The sequence below is a fragment of the Triturus cristatus genome, chromosome 7 (genome assembly GCF_964204655.1).
Source record: "Triturus cristatus chromosome 7, aTriCri1.1, whole genome shotgun sequence".
In the NCBI taxonomy this organism is placed as follows: domain Eukaryota; kingdom Metazoa; phylum Chordata; class Amphibia; order Caudata; family Salamandridae; genus Triturus; species Triturus cristatus.
In genome coordinates, this window is record NC_140590.1 from 1,217,330,837 (window position 1) to 1,217,344,998 (window position 14,162).

The 14,162-nt window shown below is 44.1% G+C and overlaps 1 protein-coding gene across 1 annotated transcript in view; it reads right to left on the minus strand.

The window, feature by feature from the left end:
- Nucleotides 1-13,745, minus strand: part of LOC146811650 (uncharacterized) — a 112,531-nt gene extending 98,786 nt beyond the window's left edge. Inside the window, exons 1-2 of the mRNA XM_085618623.1 lie at nt 13,673-13,745; nt 3,220-3,327 (exon numbers count right to left, since the gene is read on the minus strand). Of these exons, the coding sequence (XP_085474749.1) occupies nt 3,220-3,265 (46 nt within the window). The 5' untranslated portion in view covers nt 3,266-3,327; nt 13,673-13,745. The remainder of the gene's footprint in view (nt 1-3,219; nt 3,328-13,672) is intronic.
- Nucleotides 13,746-14,162: the final 417 nt, after the last annotated feature.

The following is a 14,162-nucleotide window of genomic DNA, read 5'->3' on the forward strand; positions in this document are numbered from 1 at the left end:
AAATACAGTATGTTGAAGGATGAATAAATTCACATCACGAGTCCTTCACACATGATGTATATTTAGGGAAGGCACACTAAATATGTGCATCCTTTTCGCTGTATTTTAAGACACTTGTGACAGTGGCGAAGCAAGGATCCCATGGGCCCTGATGTAAGGGAGGAAAATGGTCACTTTGGGGGTAGTACAATGTAGCAATGTTCAGAGTTCAATGGGCACCTCAGGACTCTGGGCCCCAGTGCCACTGCACCTGCTGCACCAATTGTAGCTACACCGCTGACTTGTGATAGCTCCTGAGATCACCTCTGACTTGTGATAGCTCCTGAGATCACCTCTGACTTGTGATAGCTCCTGAGATCACCTCTGACTTGTGATAGCTCCTGAGATCACCTCTGACTTGTGATAGCTCCTGAAATCACCACTGACTTGTGATAGCTCCTGAGATCACCTCTGACTTGTGATAGCTCCTGAGATCACCTCTGACTTGTGATAGCTCCTGAGATCACCTCTGACTTGTGATAGCTCCTGAGATCACCACTGACTTGTGATAGGTCCTGAGATCACCTCTGACTTGTGATAGCTCCTGAGATCACCTCTGACTTGTGGTAGCTCCTGAGATCACCTCTGACTTGTGATAGCTCCTGAGATCACCTCTGACTTGTGATAGCTCCTGAGATCACAACTGACTTGTGATAGCTCCTGAGATCACCTCTGACTTGTGATAGCTCCTGAGATCACCACTGACTTGTGATAGGTCCTGAGATCGCCTCTGACTTGTGATAGCTCCTGAGATCACCTCTGACTTGTGATAGGTTTTGAGATCACCTCTGACTTGTGATAGCTCCTGAGATCACCTCTGACTTGTGGTAGCTCCTGAGATCACCTCTGACTTGTGATAGCTCCTGAGATCACCTCTGACTTGTGGTAGCTCCTGAGATCACCTCTGACTTGTGATAGCTCCTGAGACTCCCATGTTGAGACAGAGGCCATAGTGCATGTAATGAATGTATATACTATTGTTGGCAACTTCAACAAGCATTGGGAAAGACAATAGCTCTGGCTCTTTTGTACGGGGAAGTATTTGGTAATAGTGGAACATCTTTCTGTGTTTCTCCTTCCATTGTTCTTGAAGGAAAATCTCTCAATGAAGCAGCATGTTGGGCTAAACAATACTGATCAGACCGCATTAACAAAGTTAAGCTATATTCTCGAAGGAGAGTAGTAGGAAAAGGAGTCAGAAGATGAAGTTATGACGTTTTCAAAGAGATCAAAGATTTTCACAGTACATACCTTTGACATACAGCGAGTGTATTCAAAGCATTTATAAGAATACCTAGGAGTGCAAACCCCTTTACTGTGTAAACTAAAAAAAAATATATCCAACTTATTACTATGACAGCAAAGTAAAAGCGAAATGAATACACTAGGGTGAATACTGAATACTACTGTGCTTTACTTGTGGAGGGGGGGGGGGCTAAGGCATCACTACAGTAATACCTTCCTAAATAAAAGGGACTAACAGCAATTAAAATTTTGTTGGATCTCATGTTACATTTCAAATCTCCAGAGTAAGAAAAATATTACTTGATGGTCCCACCACAAAAACCTAGTGGGAACAAAAAGAAACAATGTAACCATCCTCATAAAGTCAAGGCTTCGATATTCAATACACCCAAGCAATGATGAATAATTTAAAACACATGAAAGAGAATAGCTGAGGGAGCTGACACTAAATCTACTTTCTTTACTATCTATTTTACATTTTGAAGGGTTGTTGATATGATGTTATTGGGATAACTAAGGATGGACATCCAGACCTGGAAATCAGAGCTTTGCTTGAAACATATGTAGTCCCTTTGGGAGAGGCCGGGGAGTTAGCCATAATGTGTCTGAGTCACTTTTTGATCTCCTTGCAATTTGGCATTATGCACTTTATGGATCAAGAAAGGGAGTGATAATTTTTTTCAATGGAAGGTGGAGTTGATATTGTCATGCATCAAGTCTTTCAGATTAAGAGTGTTTGATCTAAAGTGTGCATGCTAGGTTTTCCGTTGTATCTGTTGTTTTTATTTAGCAGTCTGTTTCAGTAATGTGTTTTCCAGGAAACTGATAATAAAACACAAGGGGGCATATTCACAAGCCCCTATCACCACGGGAACGTCATTTCTTTTGACGTTCCCATGGCGATAGGGCCAGCGCCCTATTCTCAAGGCAGCGTTAACCTACTTAACGTGGCTTAAAGCCACGTTAAGTGGCTTAACGCTGCCCTGAGAATAGGGCTCCTTTCACGCTAAACTTATTGTAAAAGGGGGCGTGCAGTGGGTGTTGTGGTGGGCGTACCACCGCAACACCCTTTGAGTTTGACACTACCACCTATTATCAAGGGCGGCGATAATAGGAAGTAGCGCCAAACTTAAGACCTAGAAAAATGAGGTCTTAAGGTGGCTAAACAGGGAGAAAACATAAATTTCTCCTTGTTTTTGTTTTTCCAATGTGTGCTGCATGTAGCAGCACACATGGAAAAAGCAAACTGGCATTTTCGGTTTGTTAATGCACAGGAAGGGACACCTTCCTGTGGATTAACAAACCTCCCTGCTCGCAGACACCTTTGCGCTCTGGTGCAAGGGTGCCTGTTTTGGCGATACATCGTGAGATTTATCACCGTCGGTGTGGGTAACACCAGTCTGTACCACATTCTTGAGAATAGGGTGCAGACTGGCGTTTTCGAAGTGGTGGTGAGAGGCGTTAAGCCAAGGAGACTAACGCCTCTCACCGCCACTTCATTGTGAATATCCCTCAAGAACTTTCGGGTTCACTGGCACTGCTTTTGCACTGAACACACCTTAACCCCAATCCGGGGAGCTCCCCTAAGAAAATTTTAGCTCACCTTCACCCCCTTCCTTGTTCCTTGGGGTGTTAACGTCCATTCCCAAAAAACCTAAACTCACAGCAGGAGGTCCCCCTACCCACTCATCCTCAAACAAACTACAGGCCCTGCTGCAATTGCACAAGTAACAAGACCACTGAATGGCTTATCTTCTGTCTAGCACACTTTGATACGCAGCCTTGTCGGTTGGACCAGTATGTGATGGGGCACAGGCAGTAGGAAGGACCTGTTTGTGAAGTCGCACAGACAGTAGATATTTTTAGTATTATGGTATTTTAAGCAATGACTGATGATTATTTATAGAATTAATACAGCCTTATTAAAACACTCACCATGGGGAAGAAGAAGCAGGACCCCAAGCAAGTAAAGATGCGCCATCTCTCAGTCTTGTTGGACTTTGTGTCCCTCGTCTCGTGGAAAAACTATGAGATGTAAATACCCTATAAGGTAAAAGAGGATGAGAAAAAGCATAAAATTGAGAACCTACAATTCACAGTCATCTGCAATGGATGATCCAAGATCAAAGTTATGGCGCTGTATCCTTTACCTATGCATTCGCGTATAGTACAGCTGCGCGCTTGTTTTTATGCAGCTGCGCTTTCTAAAGTGCGTAACCCTCAATCAGAATTTTCTGAGTTAGTGCTTGAGCTTCAAACAGTACAACTCAGAAAAAAACAAGCTGTGGTTGCCTCTCTCTGTTTCCAAGCGGTGGTCTCTGCCCCTCATGAACTAACTAAGAGAAATTCTGAGTATAATTTATGCATATAATTTATGCACTTTGTTTCTTTTTTCCAGTACATCCCTGAGTAAAGGTCAAATACTTCACTTTGGGGTTAAATATATGAGGTAGTAAATAAGGTGCTGCTCAGCTATGAAGACATGTACCAAAATCTTGAAATCTTTCCATGCTTTAATCGCCCAATGTACATTAAAAATCCAAACTGCACTCATGATCTTAAAATGTATGCCACTATCATAGGTTGGATATTGGTTTTGCCTCCTGTTGTAATCCACATGTAAATAGAGACCTATTTTGGTTACTGTTAACTATTTATTTAAATAAGATCTCAATCACTCAGGTCTCCCGTAGTAATTCTGAAAATGTCCAGCCTCCATGATTTTCTACTTTCTTGCCTTTTTTCTCTTTAATAGCTATTAGCATTGTAAAATGTATCTGGAAATATGTTAACTATATCCCTTTTTGTTCTATTGAGCATTTATTGCTATTTGATTTTTAGTTACAGAGTATATTGTATCTCTACCCCTTTCTTTCCCTCCCTCCTCTTTTCCTATGTAAACCCTAATATGTAAACAGCTTGCTGCTATGTTTTATGGCATACTTTTATTTCACATGTTGGTAACTCTTAAATATAGTTACACCTTTGCCCTATGGTTTATGATGAATAATTTATCAATACAAGCTTATTAAAATTAAAAGAAAATGTTTTGGGAAGATTGCCCATCTCAACAATAAAAGGCTTTTATCCTATCATACTTTAAAAAATTTAACTGTCCATTTTATTTTAATAACAGCTGTTTACACACCCACCACTATTGTTTAAGAACAACACGCCCCGATTGATGGAAGGCTTCCATAACCGCTGTGTCACACAAGGCGAAGCAAGGCAACGTGAGCCCTTAAGTCAGATCTACTGTGCCACGCAGAGCCACCATGCATGGCTCAGCATGGAATAGTAATCTGGAGTAACACAGTGTTGGACTTGGCCCTTTTTGCAGGGTCATCCCTAAACTTTTTGCCTTCCTCCTGCATTTTTTCTGACCTGTTGTTGGCTGTTTTATGACTCTGGGCACTTTACCACTGCTGTTCAGTGCTGTAGTGCCTATGCTCTCCCTATGTGAAATGTATATGTTGGTTGGATTCCATGATTGGCTTATTTGGTTTACTGTCAGACCCCAGTAAAGTGCACCAGGAGTGCCCAGGGCTTGTAAATACAAATGCTGCTGGTGGGCTTGCAGCACTGGTTGTGCCACCCACAGAAGCGGCCTGGTAAAAGGAATCTAAGGTCTGCCATTGCAGAACCTGCGTGCAGTCTGGTACTGTCATGCTGACTGGGCAAGTGCACACACTTGCCATTCCCTAAACCTTCCCTTAACTTCATATTAGTCACCCCTATGGTAGGCCCAAGGGCAGGGTGCATTGTAAGCATAAGGTAGGACAAGCCCTGATGTGTGTGGCATGTCCTAATAGTGAATTACAGCCATTTTCGTTTTTCACTATTGTAAGGCTTCCTGTTCTCCATAGGCCAGAATGGGCTGTTAGAATTGTTATATCCTATGATCCTAACAGACCCAGGGAACATGGTAGAAATTCGAGTTTAGTATGCCTAAACTCAGAATAATAAAATACATCTTTTAGTAAAGTTTATTTTAATATTCTGTGTTTGTAAATACCACTTTTAAAAAGTTGGTATTTGCTTGCCTGACCATTTCAGCCCGCCTCTGCTATGATGTGTATCTGCCTGTCTGGTTGTGTGAGTGACAGGGCTGGGGAAACCCAGAGGGGCAGGGCTAGGTAGCCTGGTAGTGAATAGGAAGATTGGCAGTCAGATGGGAGGGAGGAGTACACCTGGGCTCTGAATAGGGTTGTGCTCTGCTACCACAATGCTGGCTCCACCTCCTGCGGAGCGGCTGATGTCTCTGCCCTGCACCCTGAATAGAAAGGCAGAGTCATGTCAACAGAGTGCTCAAGAACTGGTTTGGACTGGGCAAAGGCCCCTCTACCCCAGAGGAACAAAGGAATTAGGGGTATAAGTATTGGGACCCTGCTCCCAAGAAATTAGATCCTGCTGAAACAAGAAGAACCTCTGCCAGAGGAGAAGGAACTGGGAAAGCTGTAGGAGGAGTACTGTCCCTGACCTGGGGGATTGGCCTGCAGTGGTTGCCTTGCTGCTGAAGGAGAGGAGAAAGACTACTGAAGACTTTGCTTCAACTTGTGCTTTAAAAAGATCTCCAAGGGCTTGAACTGAGCTTGCCCCCTGAACGAAGTCCCAGGACCAGTGGACTTCACCCCCAGCTCCCCAGAGTCTTTTGGAAGTGCCTGCTGCTGTTGTTGGGCCTTCTGAGGGACTGCGTGTCGCAAGGAGCTGGAAGCGCGATGCAAGGAAGAGAAGCGTGGCGCCGTCGGAGCTGTTGCCGTCGCATCTCGCAGAGAGTGTCGCCGCTGCAGCATCGAGCGGAAGCGTCTCGCATCATTCCGGAAGTGTCTCGCAACACCGAAGAAGCGTGTCGCCATCGCAGCCATCGTAGCTGTCGCATTGCACCACATCGAGAGAAGAGTCTCGCATCGAGGAGGAAGCGTGTCGCCATCGCAGCCATCGTAGTTGCCGCATTGCACCGCATCCAGAAAAGCGCCTCGCATCCACGGAGAAGCGTGCCGCCGTCGGAGCCGCTGTCGTCGCATCTCGCAGAAGGGGTGTCGCCGCTGCAGCATCGCATCGAGCGGAAGCGTCTCGCAACATCGGAGAAGAGTGCCTCTGCCAAGGCCGCTGTCGTCGCATCTCGTCAAGGGTGACGGCGCTGTAGCTGACGCATCGAGTCGAGTCTTCTCGCAACATCGGAGAAGCGTAACGCATCTGGAAGATCCCGTCTTTATTTCTTTTGCACCAAGAACTTCAACGCATCTGCATCGCTGCAACACTTTCGTGCCCTGCGTGTCGCATCTAAGGTACATTGACTTAAAGTGTTGCATTTAAGAACTTAAGAGAAACTAAGCAATCTTCTACCAACTAAGCAACCGTATTGAGTATTTTTAATCGTTTAATGGTCTTGTGATAATCCTATATAAAGAATCCTTATTTTTAATATAAATACCTGTGTGGTGTCCATTTGTAGTGTTGTCACTTGGTTACTGTATGTGTTCACAAATGCTTAACCTATAACGCTCTGAGATAAGCCTTGTCTGCTCGCGCCAAGCTACCTAGAGGGTGAGCAGGGGTTGTTTTAGTAGTGTAACCCCTTACCCTGACTAGAGGAAAGGTTCCCTGCTTGTCACAAGTACCTACTTGTGCCAACCAGAGAACCTGGATTCTAACACACAGGGCAGCTGAAGGTGCTGCCTTGTGTTACTCTGCATTGGGAAGGCATTCGAGGGGTAGAGTTTGGGTGTTCCCATGCATCCACCCATAGTTTTTGGAGCATTCCCAGATTTACTAAGACTAGTAAACCTGGGAATGCATACATAATGGTACGCCTTCAGAATAGAGGAGCAACGAGGGGAAATATCTTTTATTTTAAAGAGGTATATGCCTCTAAGGATTGTTTTTCTGAAGAAAAGTATCCCTTCCTTCACAAAAACAATCCTGCCAGCACCGCAGGCACCCTTGCACCATTATGCAAGGGTGATTGCGATGGCACTAGGCAGCACACAGTGCGTCAACGCAGGGACAGAGCAGGAATGTGTCTTAATAGATACAGCGCATTCCTGCTCTCTCCCTGTCACTCAGCGCAGCAAGTTGTCTTTCTACGTCGTGTGACTTTTTGGTAACTCTGGGCCCACGTTTTTCTGCGGAGAAAAATACTGTTAATATAATTGAAAATGACTCTTTTGAGAGCGTGGAGAATTTCCCCCGACAAAGCAGACCATTTTCAGACACCAAGCCGTGCTTAATGGCCTTCCAAACAACATTTTTGAGTACTTCTGCCACAGTCATAGGGCATGAAAAACTAGGACACGGAACACAAATTGACCAGCTGGAGGCGCCACTCATTGAAAAGCTTGAGGAGATTTTTACTTAGGCCTTTATTTCACTTTTAGCTATTTTCTGGAAAACCACCCATATAATGGAACGTTTTCGCTGGTGTGGGGATTTAAAATAATTATCATTGGCGGCTGCTCCCAGGAAGTAGCAGTGGGGCAGGGAAGGTGGAGGAGGGGGAGGGGTTAAAAAACAAAACAAAGGTCATTTACCTGGCAGATGCCAGGCCGGCTGCTGCCTCTCCTCTGTCCTCTCCATCCTCTTCCTGGCTTCTGTGCAAGCAGGAAGCACCCAGGCTCCCCTAAGCCAATCACAACACTGCAATGCAGCATTGTGATTGGTCTGAGCGCAGTGGTTCAGCGCTCAGACAGGGAATGGGAGCCTAGGCATGCTCCCCACCCAGGCTGTAATGCAGCCTGGGTGGAGAACATGCAAAGTGCGTATGACTGTTTGGCGGACCCGAGACGGCTGGCTAAACAGTCATGAGCACGTAGAGAGTGCCACTACCCCGCCCCCCTGCTCTGCCCAGCCCTGCCCCACCCCACAAAGCTGACTCAGCACAGAAAAATAAAATGATAATCTTGTGTTATTATCATTATAGTTTTCCTTTTTTACAGTGCTGAAAGGCAGTGGGGCCACGCTCCTCCGCCTCGGCGGAGGAGCCGACCCTGATAATTATGCATTTTTCATTTTCTATTTATTTTCTACACTCTAGGTCAAGGTCATATTAGGGTTGATAGATGCCAGGCATCTGTAGAAATATCAATGTTCTCCATTACACCTTGCAACAGAAGAACTTTCCTGCGGGCCTTTTGTAATTAAGGAAGCAGCCCCGCCTCTTCCTTCACGCCTCACATTATTCCTTCCTTCTTCTTCCTTGTTTGACTTCTTACAAAAGAGTCTTTACTAGCCTGGTCTATTTAATGTCAATGAGGGGCATTTAACAAATAAAAGCAAAGATTACTTTAATGGGGGTTCTTTCCATCACCCTAGAGAGAATGAGTGAATGGATTGATGTCAGTAGCAGAGGGATTAATATGCAGGATAAAATACAGATTTTTTTATGGAGTGAGTGATTAACATACAGGCAAAAAGAGGGAATTATATATATCTTGCTACAGGGTGATTTATATAAAACTGAGCGAGAGATTAGAATACAAAAATGTGTGTTGTGAGCCCACTACAACTAGCTACTATTAACAAGCCCCTGACTTTAATGTCCCTTTCTGTCTTTCTGGTTTCCTTTACACTGCAGACCTTATGGCTGTGTTGCTCTGTTAATGCACAGATACAGGGTTTAACGAACAAATGTGCATGCCCCAGTGCATTATGGGAGGCTTCACACTCTTTATTGTAAACAACACGGTCTCTCAAGTGAGGGAGCGTGAAGCACATGCACTGGTGCAAGCTCAATCTAAAAAACTGTATTTAAAAATATTTTTCTTCCACTGATCTCTTCTGATTCACAAAAAAGCCTGAAAATATTGTTCCTCAACCTAACTAAAGTGATCTGTGATAGTGAAAGAGCTTTACTTCACAATTTGGTTGTGTGTCCTCTGTTCATTGCGGGACATAGACACTTTTGCCTTATTTGCATTAAGTTGCAATCCACACCAAGGGGGTTATTGACAAGAGGTATGCGCCACTGGAGCAACGCTTTTCCTGACGCTGCGGTGGTGCTGGCCTCTCAGTGCTATCAATGAGGTGACACAAAGCCACGCTGGTCTTATAAATATGGAGTAAGGCAAGCCAGCACAAATCACTGCGTTGCCTTAAGCTGTGTCAAGGAGGTGTTCTATGGGCGTTGGGTGTTCCGACGCAACACCCATGGATTTTGATCCTGCCCCAGATTTACAAAATCACGTAAACCCGGGACAGCCCTGAAACCTTATACCTTCCAGAGCAGGCGTAATGAAGAGAAATGTTTTGATTTCTCCTCTTTTTGTTCCTCTTTCCATGTGTACCACATTCTGCAGCACACGTAGAACGAGGAAAATGCCTCCATGGATTTTTTTTGTGCAGGAATGTCTCCCTTCCAGTAATAAATCAAACCTGCCGACAGCGCAGACACCCTTGCACCATGGTGCAAAGGTGCCTACATTGGCGCTAGGCAGTGCTTTAAATGGGAAAAAATAAGTGTAGGTACTCATTAAATTGAGCTAGGGGCGTGGCTAGTGGGCGGGGTTAGAGGTGGGGCGAGATAATGATGATACTAAGACATTTCTATTGAGTATTCAGTTTGCCCGTGCATTTCCTTTGATAGTAGCTTCAATCTTCCCATATATGCAGATTAACAGCTGCATATGATGATAAAGAGTGGTGTGAATGCCAGCTGGGAGCAGGCCCTAAATCATATTAGAAGGAGCTTTTAAATCAATACATTCAAGCCATCAACAGCACTATTCAGGCTAATTATGAGTGTGCCTCAGAATAAAAGAGATTTTGGAATACCAGCATTAATAATCAGTACTACGCCAGTTGCAGGACATATCAAAACATGTGAGAAAAGTATCAATATAAACAAAAAAAGTGTTAACTCATTACACAAAATAAAGACCAAACATGATATGTTAAGGTTACCTTGTCTTGCAATATTTGCAGCTTCTCACTATCATACTGTTCCTACTTGGTTGCTATTGGCACAATACTTCAAATACACACAGAAACAAGCAGACAATGTACACACGAAAGCATTCCACACATTTCTTTAAAACTACCTCCTGAGATTGTCCACATTCTTTTCCTCTCTGAGCTCGCATTTTCTCTCACACTGAAACATACACAGAAGCAGGCGCGCACACCAGGTGTGCAACGCCCATTGGGATCAAAGAGCTTCAAGCCCCCTCCCGACCCCCCCCACCCCTCCATCGTGTGCGTCAGCCGGGCCAGACAGCTTCCCTGGCACACACAGAGCCGCACCCGAGTACTTCACAGGTCTTTAAAAGACCATTTGCATGTTCATGAGGCTTGGTTGTTTTTTTCACCCCTTTTAAGAGCCCCTGAAGCTCCACTCTGCCTATTGGTGGAAGAATTACCCCCCAGAAATTTGGCTCTAGTTGCGCCTCTGGTGCACACGCACACACACACTCTACACTTCACACTCTACACTTGGGATCGTTACGGCACAGCAAGCACAGTGTGAATGTGATTGACAGAGAAGGGCCTTAATGGGCCCTTCTCTATCAAACACAGCAGGGCGTGAAAATTCCAACACAGGGACATCCTTTCGCATAAAGCACGAGTCGCTGCTGAATGGTTCAGCAGTTACTCACCTACGAGCTGGAGAGGCGCTTTGGCTGTCAGAGGGCCGTACAGATCTGCTCCCCTCTGACTGCCTTGAGCTTCGCAGCACTAAAACCAATTAATTTACCTCCAATGAGTACCGGTACTCTCCTTGGCAGTGAAGAAGTGCTGGTACTCTGATCGGTAAAAATAAGAAGTGCCGATACTCAGTATCGGTGAGTACCGGCCCATTTAAAGCACTGGCGCTAGGCACTAAATTGTGCGATATCGCTAGTTGAAAGGACAGGAATGCGCCATATATCATAAATACAGCACATTTCTGCCCTTTCCTTCTGACACAGGACAGCACAGCAAAGTGACTTGATGCGCTGCCCTGTGCCAACAACTCATAAATGAGGCCCCAAATCTGCAAGGGAGAGGCGGGAATGTTTTAAAGGCACAGAAGTACATTATAGAGGTTACAAGCATTTCTTCTATTTGAATGTTTCAATAATGATTTACAAGTCTGTGCGCCCATTGGGTTCTTGGACTCTCGTTGAGCAGAATAAAGCTAGTCTGCGGAGAATATGTTTGGAACTATGTGTTAGTGATTCAGTAGATACCAACCAGCTAGGACAGAACCGATATTGTTTGTCGCATTTGATACTGGCTAATAGACCTCTTTAGTGATTTCTCCAGTGATTTGTATGTATGGATATGAGTACTATAGGATTTTGAGATTGACCGACAGTCTGTCAGGGTGGCAGAGGACATTACCAGCCATTTCTATACCTGGAAAGGAACTGCTGTCACAAACGGTTCTCTTCAAGGTACAAAAAGTGTGGTGGACACCACCATCCCTTTGACCGAGTTTGTTTCTGAAAAACTAAAAGCTAATGACCACCAAACCATGGGAGGTTTCTCCCAGGTCTTTCTGTCTGTCACCATCAGACTTTATATAGCAGGGACAGACAGAGAAAAAAAAATCACACTATCTGCTCAAAATAGAGCGGATGGTGAGACTGTTTCACTCCGATGGCCCAACTGAGCTTTCTGTCAATAGAGCCAATGGGGGCTCTGCTGACAGAAACCTTATTGTCTGTTGGTCTCTGAGTGAGGCTCACACTAGCTTGTGTCGCCTTGCATGCATCATAAGCCAGCTATCAGCTTTGATGCCATGAAGTGAGCGTGTCAAATTGATATATGTATGTTAACGTGCTAGGAATGGTTGATATGTATGTTGGGGGTGAGAGGGTACTGATGTGCTGTTGAGGTGGAAATACTTAGGCAACCACTTATCTCGACCCCTTGATGTGGAAGTGGAGTGATGTGAAAATGATAAAGCAGCCATTTTGTTTTGGGGATGTCTTGCGCTCATGATGGCGGCTCAGGATTATGCCATGGTGGTGCCTATCTTCTACTCTTGGTTTATGCCAACATATATAGCTTGTTTTAGAGATGGAGTTGTTTGGAGCTAACATGGATGTGCTATTTTGTAGTTGAAGTGGCTCTGCATACCGCAAACAGAATCCATTACAAGGGTTAATTGCATAGCCTAGTTTAATCCAACATACCGTAGCATAATATAGCATGATATAGAACAACAATGCACAACATATAAAAATATGTAATAGAACATAGCATGACTTAGAATAGCTTTGACATCATACCGTAAAATGATCTAGCATAACATAGCATTGCTCAACATGACATGACCTGGCACGGTCTAATATACAATAATACATACAAGTAAAATATATGATAATTTCGCACAGTATTTTCTGGCAAACCATATGTCGTACATGATAAAAAAGGCTTATGTACACAAATATATATATTTATAGCTATCTATCACAAACCGGTCAAGTAATGGCGTCGCGCTCTCACTGCTTGTGCCAGCGTGTAAGGCAGACCAGCCTTCCCATGTAATTATAACAAAACAGAAATATTCGCTGCACCCCAGAGACTCAGAGTCTCTTAATTCTAATATTGCAGACCGAGAAAAAGACCTGGGGGTCGAAACGCATACTGGAAGGGGTTGGGGTAGTTTAAGGGATACCACGGGGGATTGGGTAGTGTAGGTAAAGGGGCAGGGCTTTAGGCGTTAGGGCATTGGAGGGGAATGGGTTCTGCAATATTAAGATGCTCTGAACTCTTGGAGTGCTGGGCACTGGTCTACGCTCTTTATGATGCTGATTGATTTTAACTACATTATGCAATAAAGCGCAGCTTGATAATCTGAACACGTCGTGATCCGCGCCTGTTGTCCTGTCGATATTCCAGGAATGTCTGTCTATCTATCTATCTATCTATCTATCTATCTATCTATCTATCTATCTATCTATCTATCTATCTATCTATCTATCTATCTATCTATCTATCTATCTATCTATCTATCTATCTATCTATCTATCTATCTATCTATCTATCTATCTATCTATCTATCTATCTATCTATCTATCTATCTATCTATCTATCTATCTATCTATCTATCTATCTATACATATATATATATATATATATTAATACAGATATCATTTTAACCTATGTCATACAAAATAATAACACAACAGAGTACACCGATAATAACGCATCCTTTTACACCATACAACACAAAGCACAGCACAGTGCTATGCACTGCAACACACTACACTGTAGCTTCTCACAAAATTTCACATCACTTGGTACCACACCAAAAGAGCACAATACCCCACAACATGCCATATCGTACCACACCACAACAGAGTAAAAGCCACCCCTCCACATCACGTGAAACCGTAAAACACACCAGAACACCACAGTATAACACAGCATGACCGCCAATATGCCCCTTTCTAGAGACACCTACCGAACAGCCAGTCGACGAAGAGTAGTGTGGCTTGCACCCCCAGCACAGCAGATACAGTCTACCCTTACTGCTTTCACAGAGATGAACAAAAAATAATATCACACCCAAATATACCACTCCCCATCTGAGGCGGCGTCATTGATCTTCCCAGCAACGCACAGGAAGCGTTTCCAGAAAACACAAAGAACAAATACAGATAGCGGACATTCACATAATGCCATAAAGACACCACCGACGAGAGGGGGCAGGAGAGACACCGTGTCAATTACAGACATCCATAAAGGAACAATAACTATAGACGTGGTATGTGTGAGGAAGGCACGGAATTGTAACCTCCCCGTGGGACTCGGTCCATTTTACATACATTTGTGTTATTATTGAAGAATAAGACAGGCACATCCAGATGAACCGTCTCGGGAAACTTAAAAAGCACATAATTCTCGCGAGAGTTACATGAAAAGCTTTGTTTTGTGAATGGCGCCACAGTGGG